The sequence below is a fragment of the Pocillopora damicornis genome, chromosome 2, assembly GCF_964200805.1.
Source record: "Pocillopora damicornis chromosome 2, jaPocDami1.2, whole genome shotgun sequence".
Lineage (NCBI taxonomy): Eukaryota > Metazoa > Cnidaria > Anthozoa > Scleractinia > Pocilloporidae > Pocillopora > Pocillopora damicornis.
This window is the reverse complement of record NC_142671.1, coordinates 19,893,197-19,914,708: the sequence shown is the minus strand read 5'-3', so window position 1 is coordinate 19,914,708 and position 21,512 is coordinate 19,893,197. Positions and strand designations below refer to the sequence as shown.

The 21,512-nt window shown below is 37.3% G+C and overlaps 2 protein-coding genes across 4 annotated transcripts; one reads left to right on the top strand and one right to left on the bottom strand.

Annotated features, from left to right (window-relative positions):
* Positions 1-219: 219 nt before the first annotated feature.
* On the bottom strand, positions 220-13,596 carry LOC113665363 (nucleolar complex protein 3 homolog). Its single transcript, XM_089196685.1, has 19 exons — positions 13,255-13,596; positions 12,455-12,633; positions 11,307-11,494; positions 10,237-10,355; positions 9,790-9,832; positions 9,328-9,421; positions 9,133-9,197; positions 8,010-8,135; positions 7,464-7,535; positions 6,664-6,720; positions 5,662-5,820; positions 5,160-5,240; positions 4,643-4,816; positions 3,949-4,012; positions 3,749-3,820; positions 3,011-3,081; positions 2,649-2,759; positions 1,992-2,212; positions 220-1,075 (listed from the first exon to the last, which is right to left on the bottom strand). Exons 1-19 carry the CDS (start codon positions 13,440-13,442, stop codon positions 844-846), a joined length of 2,316 nt encoding a protein of 771 aa, XP_089052811.1. The 5' UTR covers positions 13,443-13,596; the 3' UTR covers positions 220-843.
* Positions 13,597-13,687: 91 nt separating this feature from the next.
* LOC113665369 (uncharacterized) lies at positions 13,688-21,059 on the top strand. 3 transcript variants are annotated; one of them, XM_089196688.1, is made up of 8 exons: positions 15,116-15,321; positions 16,535-16,637; positions 17,414-17,733; positions 18,319-18,398; positions 19,052-19,165; positions 19,505-19,618; positions 19,952-20,065; positions 20,406-21,059. In XM_089196688.1, the coding sequence occupies exons 3-8, from the start codon at positions 17,451-17,453 to the stop codon at positions 20,565-20,567; spliced, it is 867 nt and encodes a 288-aa protein (XP_089052814.1). In that variant the 5' UTR covers positions 15,116-15,321; positions 16,535-16,637; positions 17,414-17,450; the 3' UTR covers positions 20,568-21,059. The 3 variants fall into 3 exon arrangements, with proteins under 3 accessions (XP_089052813.1, XP_089052814.1, XP_089052815.1); XM_089196689.1 differs by having other exon boundaries at positions 15,118-15,321; positions 17,463-17,733; XM_089196687.1 differs by having other exon boundaries at positions 13,688-15,321; positions 16,535-17,733.
* The last annotated feature ends 453 nt before the right edge of the window (positions 21,060-21,512 follow it).

The following is a 21,512-nucleotide window of genomic DNA, read 5'->3' as shown; positions in this document are numbered from 1 at the left end:
TGTTGTTAGATTCAAATTTATTGATTATGCTATTTCGGAAATGCAGCTCAATATGGAGATTTTAATAAGTTCGTCTTTGCCATAACTTGTTTTAAGTTTTCTTTCAAGATGAGTTAGGAAACGGGGGCTAAACATTTCATTATGAATAAAACGCGAAGCATCTGAGAGATACGCTGTCGGTGTGTACTAAAAACTAGCTGCAAGTGGAGAAAAAAATCGTTTCAGATTGTTTAATTTGTTTCTAGAATTGAGTAATTTCGCTGCATTGTCGATAGTACTCCGGCGTTTTTGCTCCGGAGTTAATAGTAGCACACAGAGCTAACAGAGAGATCTTTCTAAAAATATCTCAATTTTTCCGATGAAATCCGTACACCTAACTTTTATGAGAATCTATGTTGAGAAAAATTGTGTCGGTAACGATAATTCTCCATAAGATAGTGAGAATTCTAAACAATAAATAACTACAACGTGAAGACGAGAAAAGCTTGTACAATTAAGTACTTAAGTATGTCCATTAGGGTAGTCACCTGTTTTAATACATCGTAACGTTTTTACTGTACATTGCTTAACCTTTATTTGGCAATGAGTTTCGACAGGTCACGTGTCACTCACTAAACGCGATATTCTGCTGTGTTGGGTTGGTTCCCAACAGCTGTTTTCAATACAGCACAAAAGTACATTTAAACGAACGAAGACAGAATACTGAGACAGTGTTTAAATGTTAATTTTCCATAACTTTTCCTCAAAATCCTATCTCGCTGACTTGAATGAAATAGATTTCTGGTTATTTCCCGACCTGCGCCGATGATTTTAATAAAAATTAAGTCCTAACAACTATTGAGGCTACCTGTCGGCGTTAAACTTTAGTAAAGAGAATTCTAATCCACAACTAGCTTCAGTAAAGTCCAGCGCTTCTTTTACCGCTGATACCATATCATAGTTTTTTAATTCTTCATTTTCCATGTGTTTTATTCTTTTTAAGTTGATTCCTTTCCTGTTCAGTGCACTCTCTTTTAAATCAGGATTAAGTTTCATATCGGATGGGTCATATTTTGTCCAGAAATCGTTGGGTGACCTACGGAAAGACACCGAATGAACTCATTATTTTTAAAGGCTACGTTACAATTAAGCATACACAATGTATCTAGTAACTGAGCGTCACCACAGTTACAGAGATTATGAACACGGGTAGACATACACGCCAAAAACGAAGTTACTTTTTATTAGATGTCTACGCGAAACATACTGTGAAAACCTTCAATCCTGAAATATGCAGAGATCGTGAACTCCAGATACTAGCCGACGGATATTATTGATCAAATTTAAGAACCCTCCCTGTACTGGAATTAACTGGTTGAATTTTTTCATTTGTAAGTATTCAAAGTTTTCAAAAGTCTGGTCCACACAAAAACTCTTCTTTCTAACGCGTTTTCCTACCCATAAAGATGACGTCGAAACCAATAGAAGATCCTTACCCCCCTAAGGTCTAATAATTGGTGCAAAAGACTCTATATCGAGAAGACCTGGTCCGCATGCTCATCGAGACTACATTGCGTTTTTCAGACCCAGAATGCACACAATCTGTCTGTAAACGGACAGTTGTTGGCTTACGAAACCGGAGTTAACAGCAAGAGTATAAAAAAAAGCTGGATTAGTAGATAAAGGAAAATCATACCGAAGGAGAGGAGATGTAAAATGCAGTTACCTGTTTTGCTACCTTATTAATTCATTAAATGAGGGACGGTGTGTGGGGTGTGAACGGAAACTGACATACTGCTCAAGTATAACGTACCGGCCTTTCGTAAAGCTGTTGCTTTTCAGGGCTATATGCTTTTTCCAGCAATCGAGCACCACTCTCAAAGCAGCAGTTACAATAACATTCGCTCACTCATCAGTAAAACATGTCCACTTTGCAGGAGGCCATCTCTTGTGGAATTTTAAACTAAACTTTCGGAAAAGAAATAAAAAATACATAAATATATATTACTCACATCCTCATCATTGAAGAGCCGGAGACTTTACTTGGCGCTCCTTCCGCAACATGATGGGCCACCGAGCGAACAGCTGGATGAAAGTGCCCAGTTCCCAACAAAGCCAATTCCCAAACGGTCGTACTGTCTGCATTGCTGAGCTCTGGGTCATTTACGTCAGGTCTAAACACACCAGTGCCCATGCTTTCATTGTCAAGTAAGGCTTGCGCTTTTGTGTGAGACTGGAAACAATACCAGTAGAAAAATTCAAAATCGTTGAGAAAACGAGATCAAAATTGATAGAGGGCCGCATATTAAAAAAAAAAAACTAGCTATGTGGGTAATAACTCTTCCCCGTTTCCTAGTTGTTTTTTAACAGAGTAATGGTGGTAGACACATTAATGAAATATAAAACAAAGAATATTCACTTTCATAACAAAACAATGTGTACAAAATTCTTCAGGGAACAGAAAACAGCTCTCTTTTGAGGGCGTCTACATGAAGCACATGGCCACAGCCTGAACTTTGATAGTCATGATCGTAACGATCCTAGAATAAGGAACAGACACCTCACGTCCATGAAGAAATTTTATTCTTCTAGATCATAAAAGGATTACATATTACTCTATAACGACAATGACGAAATATAAATCAAAAGCGACGGTATTTGTGTGTTACCTGAAGAAATGACTTAACGTAGGCGAGAAAAGCCATTGAACTGTTGGCTTCAGACTGTAAGCTTACTGTACAGAGGCGCTTCACAAATCCAGCCACCCGCTGAGTAGGAACCTGTAAAGCCGCAAAAAGAGGAAAAAATTAAAAAGTTTCCCTAAGTTATCTACCCAAATTGCTGTGGTAATTAGAAAACGTCAATTGATCAATCAATCAAACGGTCAACCAATCGGTCAAATTTTGATATGTCAATAAAAAAATCGTTTCTAAGCCATTACAAGCAACGGATTGTTTAATTAGCCTTACTGCGCGAGCAGACTATCCCAGAAACATTTATATGTAACGTTTTGATAAATACAACTAATTACCTGCTTGCGTCGCTTCTTTAGCATTTCCTCCAGACACTGCAGTGCTACTGGAACATCTTGACTGCTACCGCCTTGCATGGAAAAACCAAGAATATACACATATATAAAAAAGAAATACGAAAAAAATAAGCCAAAATTGAAAACAGTAAGAAAGCATTCCAGCTTCTGTTCTTTCCGAAAAAAGACCCCGTCGAGTTATTCCTTTGGTGTGATTATTTGAGTAGGTAACATAGTCTAACAACATTTTGAAAAAACGCACGAAAAGCGGTGGTAGCTGTATCCCCCTCCCTTCACTCTCTTTGCCCTCTGGTAACAAAGTGTACGGTTTATCTCACGTCACAGCTACCGGTAATTGGTAGGTTTTGTTGTGAAAAGTGATCATGATTCGTAAGTTCCTCGCGGGTTGCAAAGCTTCAGGCCCAACAACAGCATTATTAGACTCAAGTTAGAAACGCACTTTAACTACCACTCTACACCAATGAAGCCAATTAGAGAGAGAATCAATGACGACTTTTCATATCAGGAAGGCTTCAATGTTCTACCATGCACTAAGCTTGTTCTTTATCAAGGCCGAAACAAACGAAAGGTTGTGCTCCCGGGTTATGCTTTCAGAGCACTCTGCAGGTACTCTGCATGTACCATCGACTTCAGGAGCATAGTTTGAACAAACCTGACAATACTCCATGATATGTACTGCTCCTACAAAATGAGAAGTAACTCAATTCCCTCAGCTCTTACCTGCATGAATTTGCAGAAGTGACAAGTACAACATTCTGTAGAACTCTCGAGGATCGATGTTCAGAGCTTCCCCTGAGGTGAGGGAAAAAAGTTCATAAGGAGTAGTGTCAAAACAGAACGAGAAATAACTTCAAAATGGTGCTACCAAAAGCCACGGAGTAAAAACAAAAAAAGAGCAAAACTAAAAGCGATCTACTTGCCTTGGCCTGATAGAATTTTAAAAGCAGTGAGTACACAGTTGAGAGTTTCCCTCAGAGTGAGTTCCTGAAGTGGAAGAACCAAAGATTTCGGGAGCTGTTATCACAACTACAACTGCAAAAATTTTGGCATATTATCTGCACGATTCTGAAAATGCATTTTTTTAAGCTGAATAATCAGATACCCCATCAAATTCTATTCAATTCATGATTCTTAAATATCAGTTTACATTCCCTTCGTTATTCAGCAAGTCGAACAGGCAGAAATCGGGTTACAACTTCATTTTTTTTTCGGAAACTTTCGGAAAAGTCTGACCAGGCAGAAAAATTCTTCCAAATTGCTTGGTAGGTTTCATCTGGCTCACATATTGGTTTTAATTGGAGCAAGCCTCACGCATTGTTCAAATTAGAAACACCATCGCCTTTAAAATGGATACAATGGTAGTTTTAAGCTTCTAAATCAAACTTCTCTCGTTATTTTGAGGTCATAAAGGTCGCCTTCGTAGGAATGTTAAAGATGGACAAGCACCAAATACGTAAGAGCTATTAAGGATGAAGAAAAACACTAACTGAAACTAACAAACTCTATCATTTGAACTAATTTTTGAGTAACATCGACTCACAAAATCGCGAGAGAAAATGTACGAGAAAGATTGTGCAAACAGCTTGTTTACCCTGTAAAGTACCTGTAAAGTACCTTGTTGTTTAGAAGTGTATGAAGAGCTCCCATAAGATCATTAAAAAAGTCCACATTGATAAGGTGCGCAAACTTGGCGAGTCCCTCGAGTACAGGGGATAAGACTGGTGAGTGTCCAACTGTCTTTAATACTCGGAAATACGTCACAAACACGAACTTGAGGATCTCTGTTTGCTGTTAAAGGAGAAAAGAGGAATAAAAGTTTTACACCTTAATGATCTCGTTCTGATGTGGCTGGACATCACAATCGAAAAGTATTTATAGCAAGACTTAGGCGGAAAAATCAAAGAAACCCGAAGTCTAGTATCTAGTGAGACTTTTGTGTATTGTCACCGGGAACATTTCGATTTCATGGCTTCAACAGATAGAACTCTGCAATGACTACAACAAGGGGCTCATACTTGAAATATCCGTTTTTCAAAATTCACACTGTCTACACTTCACATGGATAACCAACTTCGTGATATGTTCACCACGATTGCTGGGTCAAGGAAGACGAAGCAAACTTCACACTTACCAACTTGGCTCGTTTCTGTTGACTTTCAACAGCTTCAGTTTCTTGCATTTCTTTCTCTAACTTTTTCATCTCTCTCTTTCTCTACACGTAAAGAACGTGTTGTAAACATTTGTTATATCATAGCAAAAATATATAGCATCTGTGCCGAATTGTTCTCAGATTACACCCCAATGATCCCATATGGTGTTCGTGAATGATCCTGTCGCATGTACGAGACACAAGACGCAAAGATGACGTCATATAGGGTCCTTTTTTTTTTTTTCTTATCACACATATAGCATCCATTTCGCCCTGAGTCATTTCAGATATACATCACAATGATTGTTGAAAAAAAAGGGGCACAAAGGCACAGGCAGACAAGCGTGTCACCAATACTCTTGCCACCTTTGACATCTTCTGTGGGCTACAACTGAACAAATACATGTCAAAGTGAAGTGTTTTTTCTCTAAGTCACTACAACAAACACATCACTTGGAGGAAAAAAGGATTAAATTGAACGCACCTTTTTCTCTTTCTTTGAAATCTTTCCTTTTAACTTCTTCTCCATTCTATTCTTGTTTTTCTCAATTTTCAGTTCGACTGCTGATTTCGTCTCATTGTGCTGTTTAAGCGACTGGATATCTACCTGACTAATTCTCAAATGAAGTAGTGTTTCTAAAACCTGCATTGGAAAGGAAAAGTCTTCACATTAATTAATAGAGGAACACACTTTCCCTTTCAAGACCAATCTTAACACAATTATAACATGGTCCAATTAAGCTCACTATCTTTCTTTTTTTAGCTAAAATAATGAAACACCCAAAAATGCGTTGAATATTGATTCTACACTTAACATTGAAATGAATATTTTTCATTGTATTTTTCTTTCTTTTCAAGTAAGTGGGGTATCATAAGAATGATACATCCGTTGTTAATGTACTAAAGACAGCAGAAGGTAGCTAAGGTATTAATCAAAACGCGGTTCAGAGGTGTAGTTATGGAGTAAGGGGTTCCAAGGTTGTAGCTAGGGAGGGGAGGTTGAAAAGGTGCAACTGTAACTAAGGATTGGAGAGGTTCAAAGTGTGCAGCCAGATGGTGGCTGAAATTGAGGGGTAAAAGTGATATGAGGGAGAGAAGTTTATGTGTAGGGAAAGGGGTGAAAGGGGTCCAAGGGTGTCGCTACAATGGAAAGGGGGTCCAAGAGTGTAGCTATAGGGTCTAGGGATTCCGTAGGTGTTGCTACCCTAGAAAGGAGGTCCAAGGGTGTTGCTACAATGGAAAGGGGGTCCAAGGATGTAGCTGTGGGGGAAAGAGGCCCCAAGAGTTCAGTTACAGGGAAAAGGAAATCCAAGGGCATACCTATAAGAGGAAGGGTTCAAAAGGTGTTGCTACAGGGGGAAAGGGGATCCAAGGGTGTAGCCACAAGGGAAAGGGACTAAAGGGGTGTAGCTGTGAGGGAAGGAAACTGGCTGATAATTGTTATATAAATGTAGCTACAAATTTAAGTCCAATTACTTGTACTTACACCAGGTTGAACTCTAAATCCTTTACTCTTTACAAATTTACTGATTACTCGGACAGCCTAGCAAAATTTAGTAAACACAAAGTTAGACAAAGTTCTATAACAATGTACATTGTAATGTACAAACAAGTATATTTGTATATTTATTCCAAAGAATTCTTGCACAAGAATTTAAGGAGCCTTGTATGTGTGTAATTGTTCATGGGACTTTCCATTGAGACAGAATTGCTGGAGGTTTTACAGTAACACTGTCTAATAGCTTCAATTTGCCCATTGAAATTATTTAAGATTTTTTACTGAATTGTTGATATTTCCAGAAGGTACAGGTAATACCTTCTGTTCAAAGCATTTACAACAAATCCAAACAAATACTCTGCTCTACCCTCCTACCCTACCCTTCACCATGCCCTCCCACCCTGCCCTCCCACCTCACTCTTCCACCCTACCCTCCCAACCTACCCTTCTACCCTTCCCTCCCACCCTTCCCTTCCACCTACTCTTCAACCATACCCTCCCACCCTACTCTTCCACCTTACCCGTCAAACCTACCCTCCTACCCCACTCTTCAACCCTACCCTCCTACCCCACTCTTCAACCCTACCCTCCTACCCCACTCTCCCACCCTACCTATACCCTGGTGTCTTATCTAATTAAACAAGGTAAAGTTTCGCAGCATTTTGTTTAGTGGGATATATTCCTACAGGAACTTAAATTTTAGCATTAGGGACAACCCACAAAATTGGCAAAAATCAAATCCCATACCATGTACATGTTTACACCTTGTAATAATCATGCAAGAATACCTCAAGTGAAACAGTTCCTACTGAATCTTGTTTAAACAATGAAATAAAAGCATTGCAGCATAACTTTGAAATCTGAGAAAGGAACACACATGTAAATCATTACTGATTTGATCAATCTTACCAAAGAAAACTGTTTATTGTAACTGATTTTGAAGAGGACTGCATACATTTTATATTTAGGTCAATGCATTTTAGAGAAATTTTATTCACCTGTTTATCAGTGTTTAGGATATGTAGTTTATAGACAAAATATATGGCACATACACAACAAGGATTTGTTTCCAAGCAGCACAATTGTACGAACATGACAAGATAATAATATCCCATTGCCCATCTACAGTAAATTCCATCGATATCCTCCAGTTTTGCCCATCCACGGCCTTTCTTGACTTTTCATGGTGTTTTAGCTAATTATAAAACTGATTGTTAGAAACTACATGTGTAGAAATGCTAAAACTTGTCTCTGACACAACTAGATTCATTCGTATTGATACGAATAAAAACTATTATCACAGTGTTCATAATAGATAATTTATGTTGCCTAACCTTGCCATCAAGAGATTTTTCATTCATTCTGGGTACAAGTACTGCAATAAGGTTTGTGTGGAAATTGAAGTGAGGCACAGATGTTAGGAGATCACACATACATTGGACTGTTACAAGCATCAAACTCTGAAAAAAAGAAAGAATTGGATTTAGGTGACAAATTTATCTGTACACATTGACTTCAATTAAAGTCACTGCACCAAAGGAAAAAAATCTACAGCCTTCAGTTGAATCAAATCTTCACTTTCATACAGCAACACATCACAGTTGAACACAAATACAATTTTTAACATCAAGAGGAAACACGTATAACATCATATCCCAAGAAAACAGGTAATGTTATGTTTGACAAATATATATTTATGACACATTGAATATACACATGTATCAGTAAGAACATTAAAACACATTTCAAAGGAAATACATGCAAAGATCAGCAGAACCTAAACTCATCTCACAGCAATACCATCTCACAGGGTATCAGGAAGTGGTGAATGAAACTGACTATTCTACATGTACATGTAGTTCATAATTGTATAGTATTTTAGTGCTGTCATTCTATTCTTTAGAACAAGTTACCCATCAACAGTGGAAAAACAATAACCTAGCTCATACAGATGCATATACAATTTTATGCACATGTGCACGTGCACATGTGCATTATGTGTGCATGAGCTATAATTTTCACTATATGTATCTACCCTATATTTATATGCGCAATACACTACATGTACATTCATATTCACATATGCCTCCATTAATACAGTCACTATGTACCTTTTATTTCTAAGCCATTTAACTCTCATGCATTATCCAGCAAAGAAGTGATGAAAATATTAGAACTTCTCAGGTAGAAGTTGTTATCTTGATCTAACACCAAATTATTTTAATGTATTAACAAGGAAATGTGTTGCAGCTAAAGGGGAGAATTAACAATAAGAACTTGTGAGTAACAGGGTTAAAGTATTTCTGAGAAATACTGTATATGTACATACAAAAATAAAACAAGTTCTGTTAGAAGCACTGGCAAAGTAAAAAACACATCGATGAAAAGTAGAACCACATGTTAAGTTGCAAATGGTAAATGTATGTGAGAAAAAAGATTGTTCTCACTTGGCCATACCTCAGATGAAGTTTTTTTGTCCACCAATCCATTTTTAGAACTACTTTTCTGAGTTTTAACACACTCTGAAGAATTCAAAAGAACAAAGTGAAAAAGAAGGCAAAGTTAGGAGTATTGAGTATGGCAAATTTCACAGAAACGCTCATGTGTAGTTATGTAAACAATACAGTTTGTCATAGGTCAATATAATTCTACCTTGTACAGTTTCTTCCAAAATCTGTAGGTATTTTTGATAGTTTTTTAACAGCCCTTCCTCATAACCTCTCAGTTTTTTCACCTCTTTGGATAGCTGAAAAATAAACATGTAAAAATCATCAGAGAAAGAAATGAAAAAGAAAAAATGGCTTTAACTGATAACCATCTCAATGCAGCAACAGTGTTGTATGTCACATAACAAACATGTTATATAATAAACTTAATTATACATGCAGTTTGATTGGTGCTTACTTATGATCTGCAGCACAGAAGTTTATTCACTATTTAAATATCTGTAAACAATAAATGAAATCTTCATGTTTATGTGAGATTATAGAGGCTTCTTTCTGAAATAATATATTGACTTTTTGATTTTTGCAGATATATCTGCAAGATTAAAACTTTTGATAAAATTTGAATTAGATTCAATTCATCGCTTTTCAAGTGGACACGTTAACCAACCTTCACATCTTGCTCTTTCTGTGAAGCTGTCCGAATTGGATATCTGAATTAAAATCACAAACCATAAATTAACAAAATACTCCTTGCAAAGTACATGTCAAAGCTCAGTGTCTTTTAGAAATTGTTAAGTGGCCAGCCATTTGAAAAAAAGTAGGCAGAAAAAGTTGAAATCTTTCTGAGATCAAGACATCTACTTAACTGTTTTGTCTAGTTTAAGTAACTAGCATTTTAGAAATAAGTAGCCAGGCCAAGTGCGAGCCAGTGGGGCTTTAAGAGAACACTGCAAAGTTATCAAATTTAAATATACCTGTAACTTAAGAATTAATTAACAATCACATTTTGATGAATGTAATTAAAATCCACTGGGGAATTAAGTTTTTCATTGTCCCACATTAACACATCTTCTTTACCATAAAACTGTTATCTACATGTACAATGTGAACTCACCCAGGTATGATATCTTTGAACACTGTTAATAAAGAAACCATTGCCAGCTTTTTGGTTGTTATTCTGATGTCTGCCTCTTTTTCATTACACATGGAACAGAGTTCCTGAAGCTCTGATACCTTACATAAAAATTGAGAATAAACATTTCACTGTTGAGTTTTAAGATTGGTGCAAGTAATTGTCATGATATTAAGTGCTTTCCTAGGATTCTTTGTCATTTTTGTCACCCATGATTTTAATGTTAAACCTGGCAGCATAATGACCTTGCCTTTGCCATTCCTTTGCTAACTGCTAAACCCAAAAACTCAAGATACAGTCAAACAAACTGAGTCAAGTGATTAACTTAAAATACCTTTCACCTTTCAAGTGATTAACTTAAAATACCTTTCACTTATCTAAACCCAAAAACTCAAGATACAGTCAAACAAACTGAGTCAAGTGATTAACTTAAAATACCTTTCACTTTATGAATTTTAGGCCCAAGCTGTAACATAATGCTCAGGTTTTTCAAAGAGAGACAGAAGGATCTGAATTTCAAAATAGAAACCAAGAAAAGAAGATTTGCAAGAAACATGTATCTCCCTCCGATGAATGTCTGACAGGTTTTGGACACTGTTCCTACATGTAGTTACAGGGAAAGGCAATAAATGGCTGATGCATGTCGAAAACAATATGGGTCAGTTTTATTCATATTTTTTTTTTTTTGTAGTTTAAGGAAAGAAAAGATTTAAAACTTTCATTTTCCTTTTAATGAAAATTTGAACCATTATTGATAAACAATTATGAAAGAATTTGGCCAAAAATTAGCTCTGAATTGAAATCACCTTTAAAATTAGAGCACAGATGAAAACCTGTAACTTAATATACAATTTACTTCATCCATCATTCTGCATTCCAGACCCTAAGATTCTTTTGAATGACAGTGTTAATTATTAAGGATTTATATTTATTATAACTGTTATAATTCCTTAGTGAAAGCAACTGCTAAATTCACACCATCAATTCAACAGAAACATTTGTGGGTCTTGGTGTCTTGGTGTAAAGTCTCTCACAACCAGAGGAGTACTTACACTGCTTTCAGGGTTTTCCAGAATGGTGTTTGACAACTCAGCAATCCTAAGTTTTCTTTGGATAAGCTTCTGTCGTCTTTGATTAAAGAGTTCAACCATACTTAAAACAGGTGGAGGAGCTGAAGGGACTGGTAACACTTCTGAAGCTTGTTCTTGTGAATCCACATCCTCATTTTGAAGAGAATGATCTGCAATACAATTTCACAGGCCAAGATAAATTTTGAAAAGTAAAACTTTACTTTTTTACTTACAGGTAGAGGCAAGTACAAGTATTGTACACAAGTTTTGGCTCAATATGATGCATGGTTCAAATTTAATTTTTGTCGATTTTTGAATAAGAAAAAACATAATTAGTGAGAAAAAAGGGAAAGAGGAAAACAATTAGAACTATGGATAGAGTTATAAGTACCCCCAAAAATGCCAAAGGTAGGTCTACTAAGGTAGTAAAGATCATTAGGGTAAGGGCTACTGTAGATGGGAAGAAGAGACAGTTATCATTCAAGTTGATTTGGTTTTCCTGTCCCCAGGGTAAAATTTGTGTTCAAATGCCCCATGTGTATTTTTCAAAAAAGGCAAGATCAGCAAGCATGTCCTTCTACACATTGACCAAGTTTTAAAACTAATATCTTTAAGACCTCTTCTTCTGAGCCATTTGCTTGTGAAAATGAACTATTTAACTTAAACACCTTAAAATTTAAAGACACAAAACTTGTATTCTGCTGTAAAGACTTGATACTACCGATTCAAATTTCCTACCCCAACCAGACAAAGTTCCAATTCCCCACCTGTTGGGCATACACAAGGATCAAAAGTCCATAGGCTGCTGGGGGGGAGGAGTCAAAGCTTTAAACTGATAAGCACATAAAGAGTTTCTAAAGCTGATGTTTTGAGCTTTGAAGTAGACTGACTCAATGGCAAACTGAGTGGACTAAGTTAAATAGTCATGATCCATACAATTGATAGCCTGACTATAAATCGTAAGACAACAATCAATCATTAATTTATGAGTTCCCTGACTCTTCCCTAACCTTTAGAAACCATGTCACTGTTTGTGACAATTGAACCTGTCAGATAATCAGAGTTGTCATATGTAAGCCATGAGTACTGTACCTTACTGATCTGTTCAAATAATATGCATGCACAAGCACCTGTTTTGAGAATCTTCTCTTTTCTGTGTATAATGCTATCTTTATTTTTGATTGGTAATAGAGCTCTTTCCATGTGATCCTGCTCCAGTGTTGCTGTCCTAGGCCTCTTCTCATAATCAGCCTCTCTTTCCTTGTCAGCAGTTTGCTTTCTTTTCCTTTTCTTTCCACTACTCGGGACTCTAAACCAGGACAGAATAACCCATTACTATACTGTGTACTCCCTAACATCAGTATGCATATTCTTGATATTGTTCTCCTCACATTTCCTAAGGTGCTGACAAGGAGAATTTGTTTAACAATCAAGAACTCATGATTTTAGATATAAGAAATTCATATACTTGCACTACGGTGAAGAAATGAATATAAGAGATCCTCACAGCTAAGAACACTACTGAACTAGTAGTAGAAATAAGACCTGAAAAAAATTTTCAGGGCTGTACAGGATTTGAACCTATGACCTCTGCAATACCATGACCTCTGCACCGGTATCACAGAGGTCATGGGTTCAAATCCCATACAGGCCTGAAAATTTTTTTCAGGTCTTATTCCACTACTAGTTCAGAAGTGTTCTTAGCTGCAAGGATCTCTTATTTTCGAATCAAGAACTCCTCTAATTGGTGATCACCTCCTGTGACCTTATCGTGTGTTTCAGGGGTGATACTGAAGGGAAAATAAGATGCTAGTCACTTCAAGGGGGCAAATAGGGTCTCTTGGAGATTCATACATTAACAGACTTTACTGTTCCTCCTTGATCACTGACGCGCACACATTAAACGAATCTATCACACTATGAAACTTACTCTGCTTCCAGTTGTTGCAAAAAAGAAAAACTCCTGTCGGAATCTTGAAAATACTCCAAGTCTTCAGGGTCAAGTTCGTCGTCTTCTTCAACTATCTCATCGTCTACATGCACTTTTCTCGCGGGAACATTTTTACTGGCAGTTTTCCCTGTCTTTTTGCTTTTCTTACCTCCTTTCCCTTTTCTCATTATTATCTGATACTTCTGTTAGAGGAAGGTATTAGAATAAGTCAATGTAATGATAACAGGGAAGTAAAAAAACTATCCTAACTAGCTGAGTTCTTTGATTCTGATCCAACCGCCATATTGAATAAGAGCCGTATAATCAACACGTGCTTGCAGCGTATAGCCGCACAGTGATTTTCTCATTCATGTATGCCTCTTCTGTGTGTCTCTTTCTTAGAAATACCGGAAGTTGGTCCAAATAAAATTTCAGAATCATTTTTGCAACACTTGAGACAAATGTTGAGATTTGAACCTCCTTTAAGTAAAGATTCATACTTAAAGGCATCAAAAAAAAAATTATTTGATCGCCTAAAATCGTAAAGACGAAGGAGACATCGATGAATGCAGATCTTTTTGACATGTCACGTTAAGGACCTTTTCGCTTATGGGGAGCGTTACGTGAAGAAAAATCGAGGGTACCCAGTAGTCATCAGGACATGATCAGAGGTTACGCAGAATTGAGCACGTGAAATACGCGTGGTGATCTCAGCTTTACAAAAACTTATTCTTTGCGAGGAAATTCTGTGTTTTATTGGGATAATCCACTCATGATATTATTAGCTTAGGACAGGGGTGGCTCCTGCTCAGGGTTGGCTTATCGCTCTGATTTTCCTAATCTATCATAATCCTCTATTTCTAATGTCTTTAATTACTCAGAATTGAGCACGTGAAATACGCGTGGTGATCTCAGCATTACAAAAACTTATTATTTGCGAGGAAATTCTGTGTTTTATTGGGATAATCCACTCAGGATATTATTAGCTTAGGACAGGGGTGGCTCCTGCTCAGGGTTGGCTTATCGCTCTGATTTTCCGAATCTATCATAATCCTCTATTTCTAATGTCTTTAATTACTCGCGTTTTTTTCTCTGAACAGCTTAGCTAAGTTACAAACAGGTAATTTAGTGTTAACAACTGAGTTGAAAACGTAAATTGGCCACCGTAAAGGGTAAAAAAGCTGACGTTTCGAGCGTTAGCCCTTCGCCATCGCTCTGACGAAGGGCTAACACTCGAAACGTCAGCTTTTTTACCCTTTACGGTGGCCAGTTTACGTTTTCAACTCAGTTGTTAACACTAAATTACCTGCTATACTCTTCCACCGACGCAGCACCACAGTTTCTTTAGAAACTTACCCTCTAAGTTACAAACACTTCATTTGATTTGATTTATTCTAACAGTGGGTTGTAAGTAGGAGAGCAGTCAAACTGGGATAGACTGGGATCTGTCTTTCCCATTCACTGCCTCCAGATTATTACATCATGGCTAAGACATCCAAAGACCATTCACGTGCTACAGATTAAAGTTCATCGTTGACAAAATTCACTATTCTTAATTTACAAAGGTTACTTGGGGCCGCAGTCAATCGCCCAGAAATGGCTACATTCCTGTCTTTCCTCATTTAACCAATCAAATCAGTCAAATCATATTACCCTTGACATAAACGTGGCACTGTGAAAGACTGCTATGTTAATTAGGGAAAAATCCCTTGGACACCCTATAAATAAAACCATTAAATATAATCCGTTCTTCCTTTCCTCAACCAATCAAATAAACTTTGCCGTTCTGTGATAGGTTGTTTAGTTAGTTAGGGGAAAACTCCCAGGATACCCTTTAAATACAAACAATCTCTCAGCTCACGCATTTTCAGAGCTGTTACCGGCAGGCAAGTTGTACAGGTTTATCTCTGGGATTCAATCATACAGGGAAAATTTCAGTTGACTACAGTTAAAGATTCATATTCATTGTACTTGAATTTTGATCGTAGATCTAAGACGACCCGGCCCAACAAAATTCTCATACGAAGTTGATATTGTGGACTCTCTCTCAGCCGCCGACTCGCTAAGGTAATCAGTTTTCTTATTACTGTGGTAATCGTCGTAGTTAGATTCTTGCGCTCTTCTAACCTCTGAAAAGATTTCAAGCTATTTGCGAAGCGAATTTCGTTGCTGTGTATTTTTAGGAGCCTGAAATATCTCGTCACAAAACTTGACCTGACCAGTGTTATTCTGCGACAGACAAAGATTTGTACTCATGTGTTGTACCAAAACAACGACTTCTTTCGCTTCTGCAATATTTGATTCTACAAATTCCCTCGCGGTCGCATCACCGTAATTTTAAAAAATTCTGTAAAGGGCATCTGTTGTTACTTAGTATAGATCAATCTCTAAGTTAGAATTTTCTCCTGCGTCAGCGGGAACTTTCTAGAAAGTTGTACGGTCACGAAATTTGTTCATGTTGCATAACGAACTGGTGAAGATCGCATGAACCGCACTGTTAACTAACTCTGAAAAAGCATTTGTTGATATGTTTGTTAACTTTTTCCCCTACGCTATCTCTGAAACCCCCTAGAATATAACATTTCTATGCATTTTGAGGCGTTTCGTGCCCTGAATAGACAAGTAAGTTGTTTGTCTTAGTAAAATGTGCTGAGGAAGCAAATTTTGGAAAAGGGTAATCCCCGCGGACGAGTAAGTTGTTTGTTTTAGTAAAATGTGCTGAGGAAGCAAATTTTGGAAAAGGGTAATCCCCGCGGACAAGTAAGTTCTTTGTCTTAGTAAAATGTGCTGAGGAAGCAAATTTTGGAAAAGGGTAATCCCCGCGGAAAGAAAAATAATTTGCGTGAGTCAGTGCTTCGCGACCTTCGAAATCATAACACACTGAACTAAATTTTATGCAATGGAAGCGAATTGTACATGTGATAAAGTCAGTCACATGGATCCACATTCAAAGTGAAACAATATTTATTTGAATGCATATATAATAGTGGTGAGCTGTTTGGAGACAAGAGATTATATAGTCTTGTTGTATGTCACTTATACATAGGTATATTTTCCGCGAAAACTAATTCTTCTGGAAATCTATATACCCGGTGAACATATGCAGATTCGATACTAAAGGTTGCGTTTACCGTGGAATTGGAATTACTAATGGCACTAAGTGAATGTCCGTAACGAATCTCTGTATTCTGTTTACATGGTTACAAATTTACGGGCTTCATTCCGTTCGGAATTTCTTGTTAGACTTAAATTTTTCTTCTACATTGCTTTCGTTTCACAGGATTCAGCCCATCGAAGTGCAATCTACATTGAAGGACTAAAAGTAGCTCAAGAGATTTTAGAGGCTTCGGAATTTCTGCTACCACAGAGGTCTAAAATTGAAGGTTTGAGTCATTGTAAGATTTACGCAGGTTTGTGTTCACTGTCACCAAGTTTCCGCGCTTCCGCTCGGGCGATCGCCTCTTTTCAATATTTATTACGGATTTACTTTTTATATTGCGTTCGTTCTCTTCTATTGCCGCGCGTTCGCTAAAACATTTCAGTTATAAGAGACATTTCGTAAGGGACTGGTCTGTTTTGATGAAAAGCCCAAAGCTGTTTTGTCTAGCCCAGTAAAAAATGATGACGAAGCAAATTTTGTTAGCGGGAAATTCTCCATTAAACTGAGGAGTCCAATCACGCTGGGATAGAATTCCAGTTGACGAAATTGTAATGTACGCGTAGGCACACGAGTAAAAAATCAGTGCATTATATCTATAACTTGGCAGCCTACTAACGGATATGAGGAAAACCCCAGTAAAAACAACACATATCTGATCATCGACAGAAAACTATGAAACAAATCGCGTGAATTTATGTTTTACTGAAGACGAGCTATCTCGATTCTGAGGGTGTAAGGAGAGCGACCCGTTGTCAATGAGAACCCTACATTCGGTTCGTATTATTTTGTGACGTGGTACTAGGTGACATACCATGCAGAGTGTGACACACGAGAGTTAATTGGCTGACGATTGCGTGATATGCGTCTGAGTGGGAACACGGTGACATAATTATAGCAGGAGGTATTCGCGAAAGAGAAGTTCAGTGGGCTGGGAGGGGAGTTTCCCCTGAAACCTCTGTGACCTATGAGATTCTTATTTATGGTCCCTCTACTTTTCAGTTCCTTGTCAGGCTGCCTTTGCAACTTACATGCCTCTATGGTTTTCAAGGACATGAATATTAACAGGCTTCCACAGGAGTGCCATGAACGCCTCTCTTGTTTGCTAAAATATGGTCCATCAGTTGACTGGGAAGCCCTCGCTTTAGTGGGATTTCCATCCATTTATTCTGACCCTCTAAAGTTGGCGAAAATAGGGAGCAGTCCCCACCCCGCGTCGGCATTACTTGATGATCTTTGTTGTCGAGGTGTAAGCGTGGAAACTCTTCTAGAAGCCCTGAAAGTGATTGGAAATGAACGAGCCGTTTCTGTTATCCTTGAAGGTGAGCTTTTTTCTTACTCCTGCTTTTTTCTTGTTTCCATTACCCTTTTCTAAACATCTACCAGAAAATAACTAGAGGAAACCCTATAAAAAAGTCAGACGGTGAGGGTGGGTTACAACGTTTGAACATCTCATTCACTGAGAGGGAGCTCTATCTAATTTTCTCTCCTCGTCATCTCAATACCTGTTATCTTTATCCATTTCTGAAGGCAACTTCAAATTTCAGTTTCTAATGACTACTCACGATGAGCTAATCAGAGGACAAACAAGCAAACGACCTAAGCCACGGAAAATGTAAACGATCAAGTCACCATTACTTTTTAGTTTTTTTTTTTGATTGGTTGAGGATGGCGTGATTCCTTTGACAAACCAAAAGGCGTGCTATGGCAAAAACAATGCAAACCCGGGTTACTTTCTGCGCTCAGATGAAAACACGTTACTCTTTCCTGTTGTTAGCTGTAGGATCTTAAAAACAATCTTTTTCCAGAAAATACGCAATCTAAGATCTTTTTCAAATGAATTGCACTGCATTCTTTTGTTCCTATCCTCATGATCAAACATTACGTTTATCTGATTTCGTTTCCAGAAGTTCCAGAGTTAGGGAAAAACCTTTTGGATCGTGAGATATTACCTCCCTCAAGAATCCGCTCTATGCAACCTGAAGAGGTACAAATTACTTGTTTCATTTCTAGTCCTATAAGAAGAAAAGGAAAAAGTATCTGTAAGTTAGCTAAAAGGTTTTCAAGTTTCTTGGGAATATTTGCGTTGACTCTTTTACTCATTTTTAATTATGATTAGACACAGAATAGCTAGCCTTTTATACATATGCAAACAAAGCAAGAAGGACGTGCGTCAAGAGGAGAGCAGGCTATGCGGGTCCAATGTTTCGGCTTGTTCCCGTTTTCGGTAACAAGCCGAAGCATTGTACCTTCATCGGTCAATAAACTGCTGTATCTAGAGGTATATCAAGAACATGTTTTGGTTAATTTTGTTTTTTAGTCAGCAAGGAATCAAAGAATGACATTCCTTCATCATGTAAAGGTAGAATATTAAGGAAAATCCCATAGTGTATCAGTCTAGTACCCTAGAAATTTTACCAGGGACACCAACCGTTATTTGTGCTGAAAAGCAGTCGTTCCCAGTTTCCACCTTTCAATTCAGCTGAGAACTTATCCTTAATAAGAAGATAATATACTGTATTACAACCCAACTTTACCTCTTAACCTGATTTTTTGTTTGCCCAAACTTGTGTTATCCATTTACATGTACTCTGAAATGTAAAATGTTTAATACATCTCTTTTTAATTTGTTCTGCTTAGAACTACGATACCACGGAACAAACCGAAACATTGCGACGTCCCGCCCAAGAAACAAAGATCGAGAATCAAACGCCTTCCAGTCACCCAGTGAGCAATACTTCATTGATGGATTTGGTAAGCGCCATGTTTCCGTTGGTTGGGCAATCTAATCATTTTTATTGAGATTACTTTTTCAATTAACTTGTACAATCTTAAACTGAAAAAGGCTTGTCGAAATTGAAATCTGTATGTTTTACTTTGTTTCTTTTATACAGCTAAAATGTTAATTAATCTGATTTGGTATTGAAAGTATTGTTGAAATACAAATCTATTTCTGTATCAATCCAAATGCGTCTCTCTCTTACTCGCAATGAATTTCACCAACACAATAACTCATCTGCATAGCCTCTAAGACGTTTGTAATGTGAAAAGTAAAATGTTTAACACATCCTTTCTTTAATTTGTTCTGCTTAGAACTACGATACCACGGAACAAACCGAAACATTGCAACGTCCCGCCCAAGAAACAAGGATCGGGAATCAAACGCCCTCCAGCCATCCAGAGAGCAATACTTCATTGATGGATTTGGTAAGCGCCGTGTTTCCGTGCTTTGGACATTTTAATCATGTCATTGAGATTACTTATTCAGTTAACATGTACAATCTTAAACTGAAAAAGGCTTGTCGAAATTGAAATCTGTATGTTTTACTTTGTTTCTTTTATACAGCTAAAATGTTAATTAATCTGATTTGGTGTTGAAAGTATTGTTGAAAAACTAATCTATTTCTGCATAAATCCAAATGCATCTCTGTCTCTTACTCGCAATGAATTTCACCAACACAATAACTCATGTGTATAGCCTCTGAGACGTTTATAATGTAAAATGTTTCATACATCCTTTCTTTAATTTTTTCTGCTTAGAACTACGATACCACGGAACAAACCGAAACATTGCGACGTCCCGCCCAAGAAACAAGGATCGGGAATCAAACGCCCTCCAGCCATCCAGTGAGCAATACTTCATTGATGGATTTGGTAAGCGCCGTGTTTCCGTGCTTTGTACATTTTAATCATGTCATTGAGATTACTTATTCAATTAACGTGTACAATCTTAAACTGAAAAAGGCTTGTCGAAATTGAAATCTGTATGTTTTACTTTGTTTCTTTTATACAGCTAAAATGTTAATTAATCTGATTTGGTATTGAAATTACCGCTGAAAAACTAATCTATTTCTGTATAAATCCAAATGCATCTCTCTCTCTTACTCGCAATGAATTTCACCAACACAATAACTCATCTGCATAGCCCCTGAGACGTTTATTATCTGAAATGTAAAATGATTAACACATCCTCTCTTTAATTTGTTCTGCTTAGAACTACGATACCTCGGAACAAACCGAAACATTGCGACGTCCCGTCCAAGAAACAAGGATCGGGAATCGAACGCCCTCCAGCCACCCAGCGAACTATACTTTATTGATGGATTTGATAAGCGCCATCTTTCCGTGCTTTGGACATTTTAATCGTTTTTATTAAGATTACTTGTTTTACAAACACGTACAATCTTAAACTGGAAAAGGCTTGTCGAAAGTGTAGTCTTTTTTGGATTAAATTGCAATATCAAATAACAGTAGAAATTTTTGGGTGGCAACACCTTAACTTACCTTACCTGAGGTCAAAGCAAAGTTTTCTATGTGAAGAGCCTTGTAGTGCTGCCGGATTTGTTGTGTATACTCCACACATTCCCGGTTTGCGCATCGTTAGAGATGTATAAAAAAAATTTAAAATCTAGAAATAGTGTTTGAATTTAGCCTTAAATATCAGCTCAAATCAAGTCACGCTAGCTATAATGGATCATGCAACCATGTGGAGAACGTTTGCTTATAATGTAGCAGCCTTAATTAATTTTTGGAAGGTTGAATTAACTTGAAGTGTTTTTAATTGTGTACACTCAGACTGTGTTATTGATATGTTCTTTTGCAAAGGAACCTTGTGATTTTTTTTGTCAAATAAAAACTGATTACATTAGTGCGAGGTAAGCTGGCATATTAGTTTTATGAGCTTAGAAAAGGGCAACATCAAAGAAATGATTTTAAAAGGAACTAAAGAACAAGAAATAGAGAAATATTCATTAAACCTCATAACACTACTTTATAAGGGAACCAAAGAACGAACTTAAAACACACTCGTTCTGCGACCAGACTGAAAAACATCGTCAGCACAAATGCTTGTCAATGTTGCTATCACATTTAAAAAACAAAGGCCGTGAAATCTTGGGGGAAAAAAACAAGGAATTAAATCTATGCCATGTATTAATTCCATACGAACTCAACAGATTAGGCCCTTGTTATCTGACAAATCAGAAAATTATCAGCTCGTACGTGTATTAACTCATCTGTCCTTTTTACTAAGCAACGCACTCCTTTACTTATTCTTTCTCGTACCAGTCTTAACTCTCTCCACCCAAAAAGGAAAGAGAGA

Excerpts from the sequence above, each read along its gene's own strand:
- LOC113665363 (XM_089196685.1), bottom strand. The coding sequence starts at position 13,442 with ATGAGAAAAGGGAAAGGAGGTAAGAAAAGCAAAAAGACAGGGAAAACT. Across the intron at positions 12,634-13,254 it reads TTGCAACAACTGGAAGCAGA|AGTCCCGAGTAGTGGAAAGA; the intron begins GTAAGTTTCATA and ends GTCCTGGTTTAG. Across the intron at positions 10,356-11,306 it reads TGGAAAACCCTGAAAGCAGT|GTATCAGAGCTTCAGGAACT; the intron begins GTAAGTACTCCT and ends TTTTTATGTAAG.
- LOC113665369 (XM_089196687.1), top strand. The coding sequence starts at position 17,379 with ATGAGATTCTTATTTATGGTCCCTCTACTTTTCAGTTCCTTGTCAGGC. Across the intron at positions 19,166-19,504 it reads ATACTTCATTGATGGATTTG|AACTACGATACCACGGAACA; the intron begins GTAAGCGCCATG and ends TGTTCTGCTTAG. Across the intron at positions 20,066-20,405 it reads ATACTTCATTGATGGATTTG|AACTACGATACCTCGGAACA; the intron begins GTAAGCGCCGTG and ends TGTTCTGCTTAG.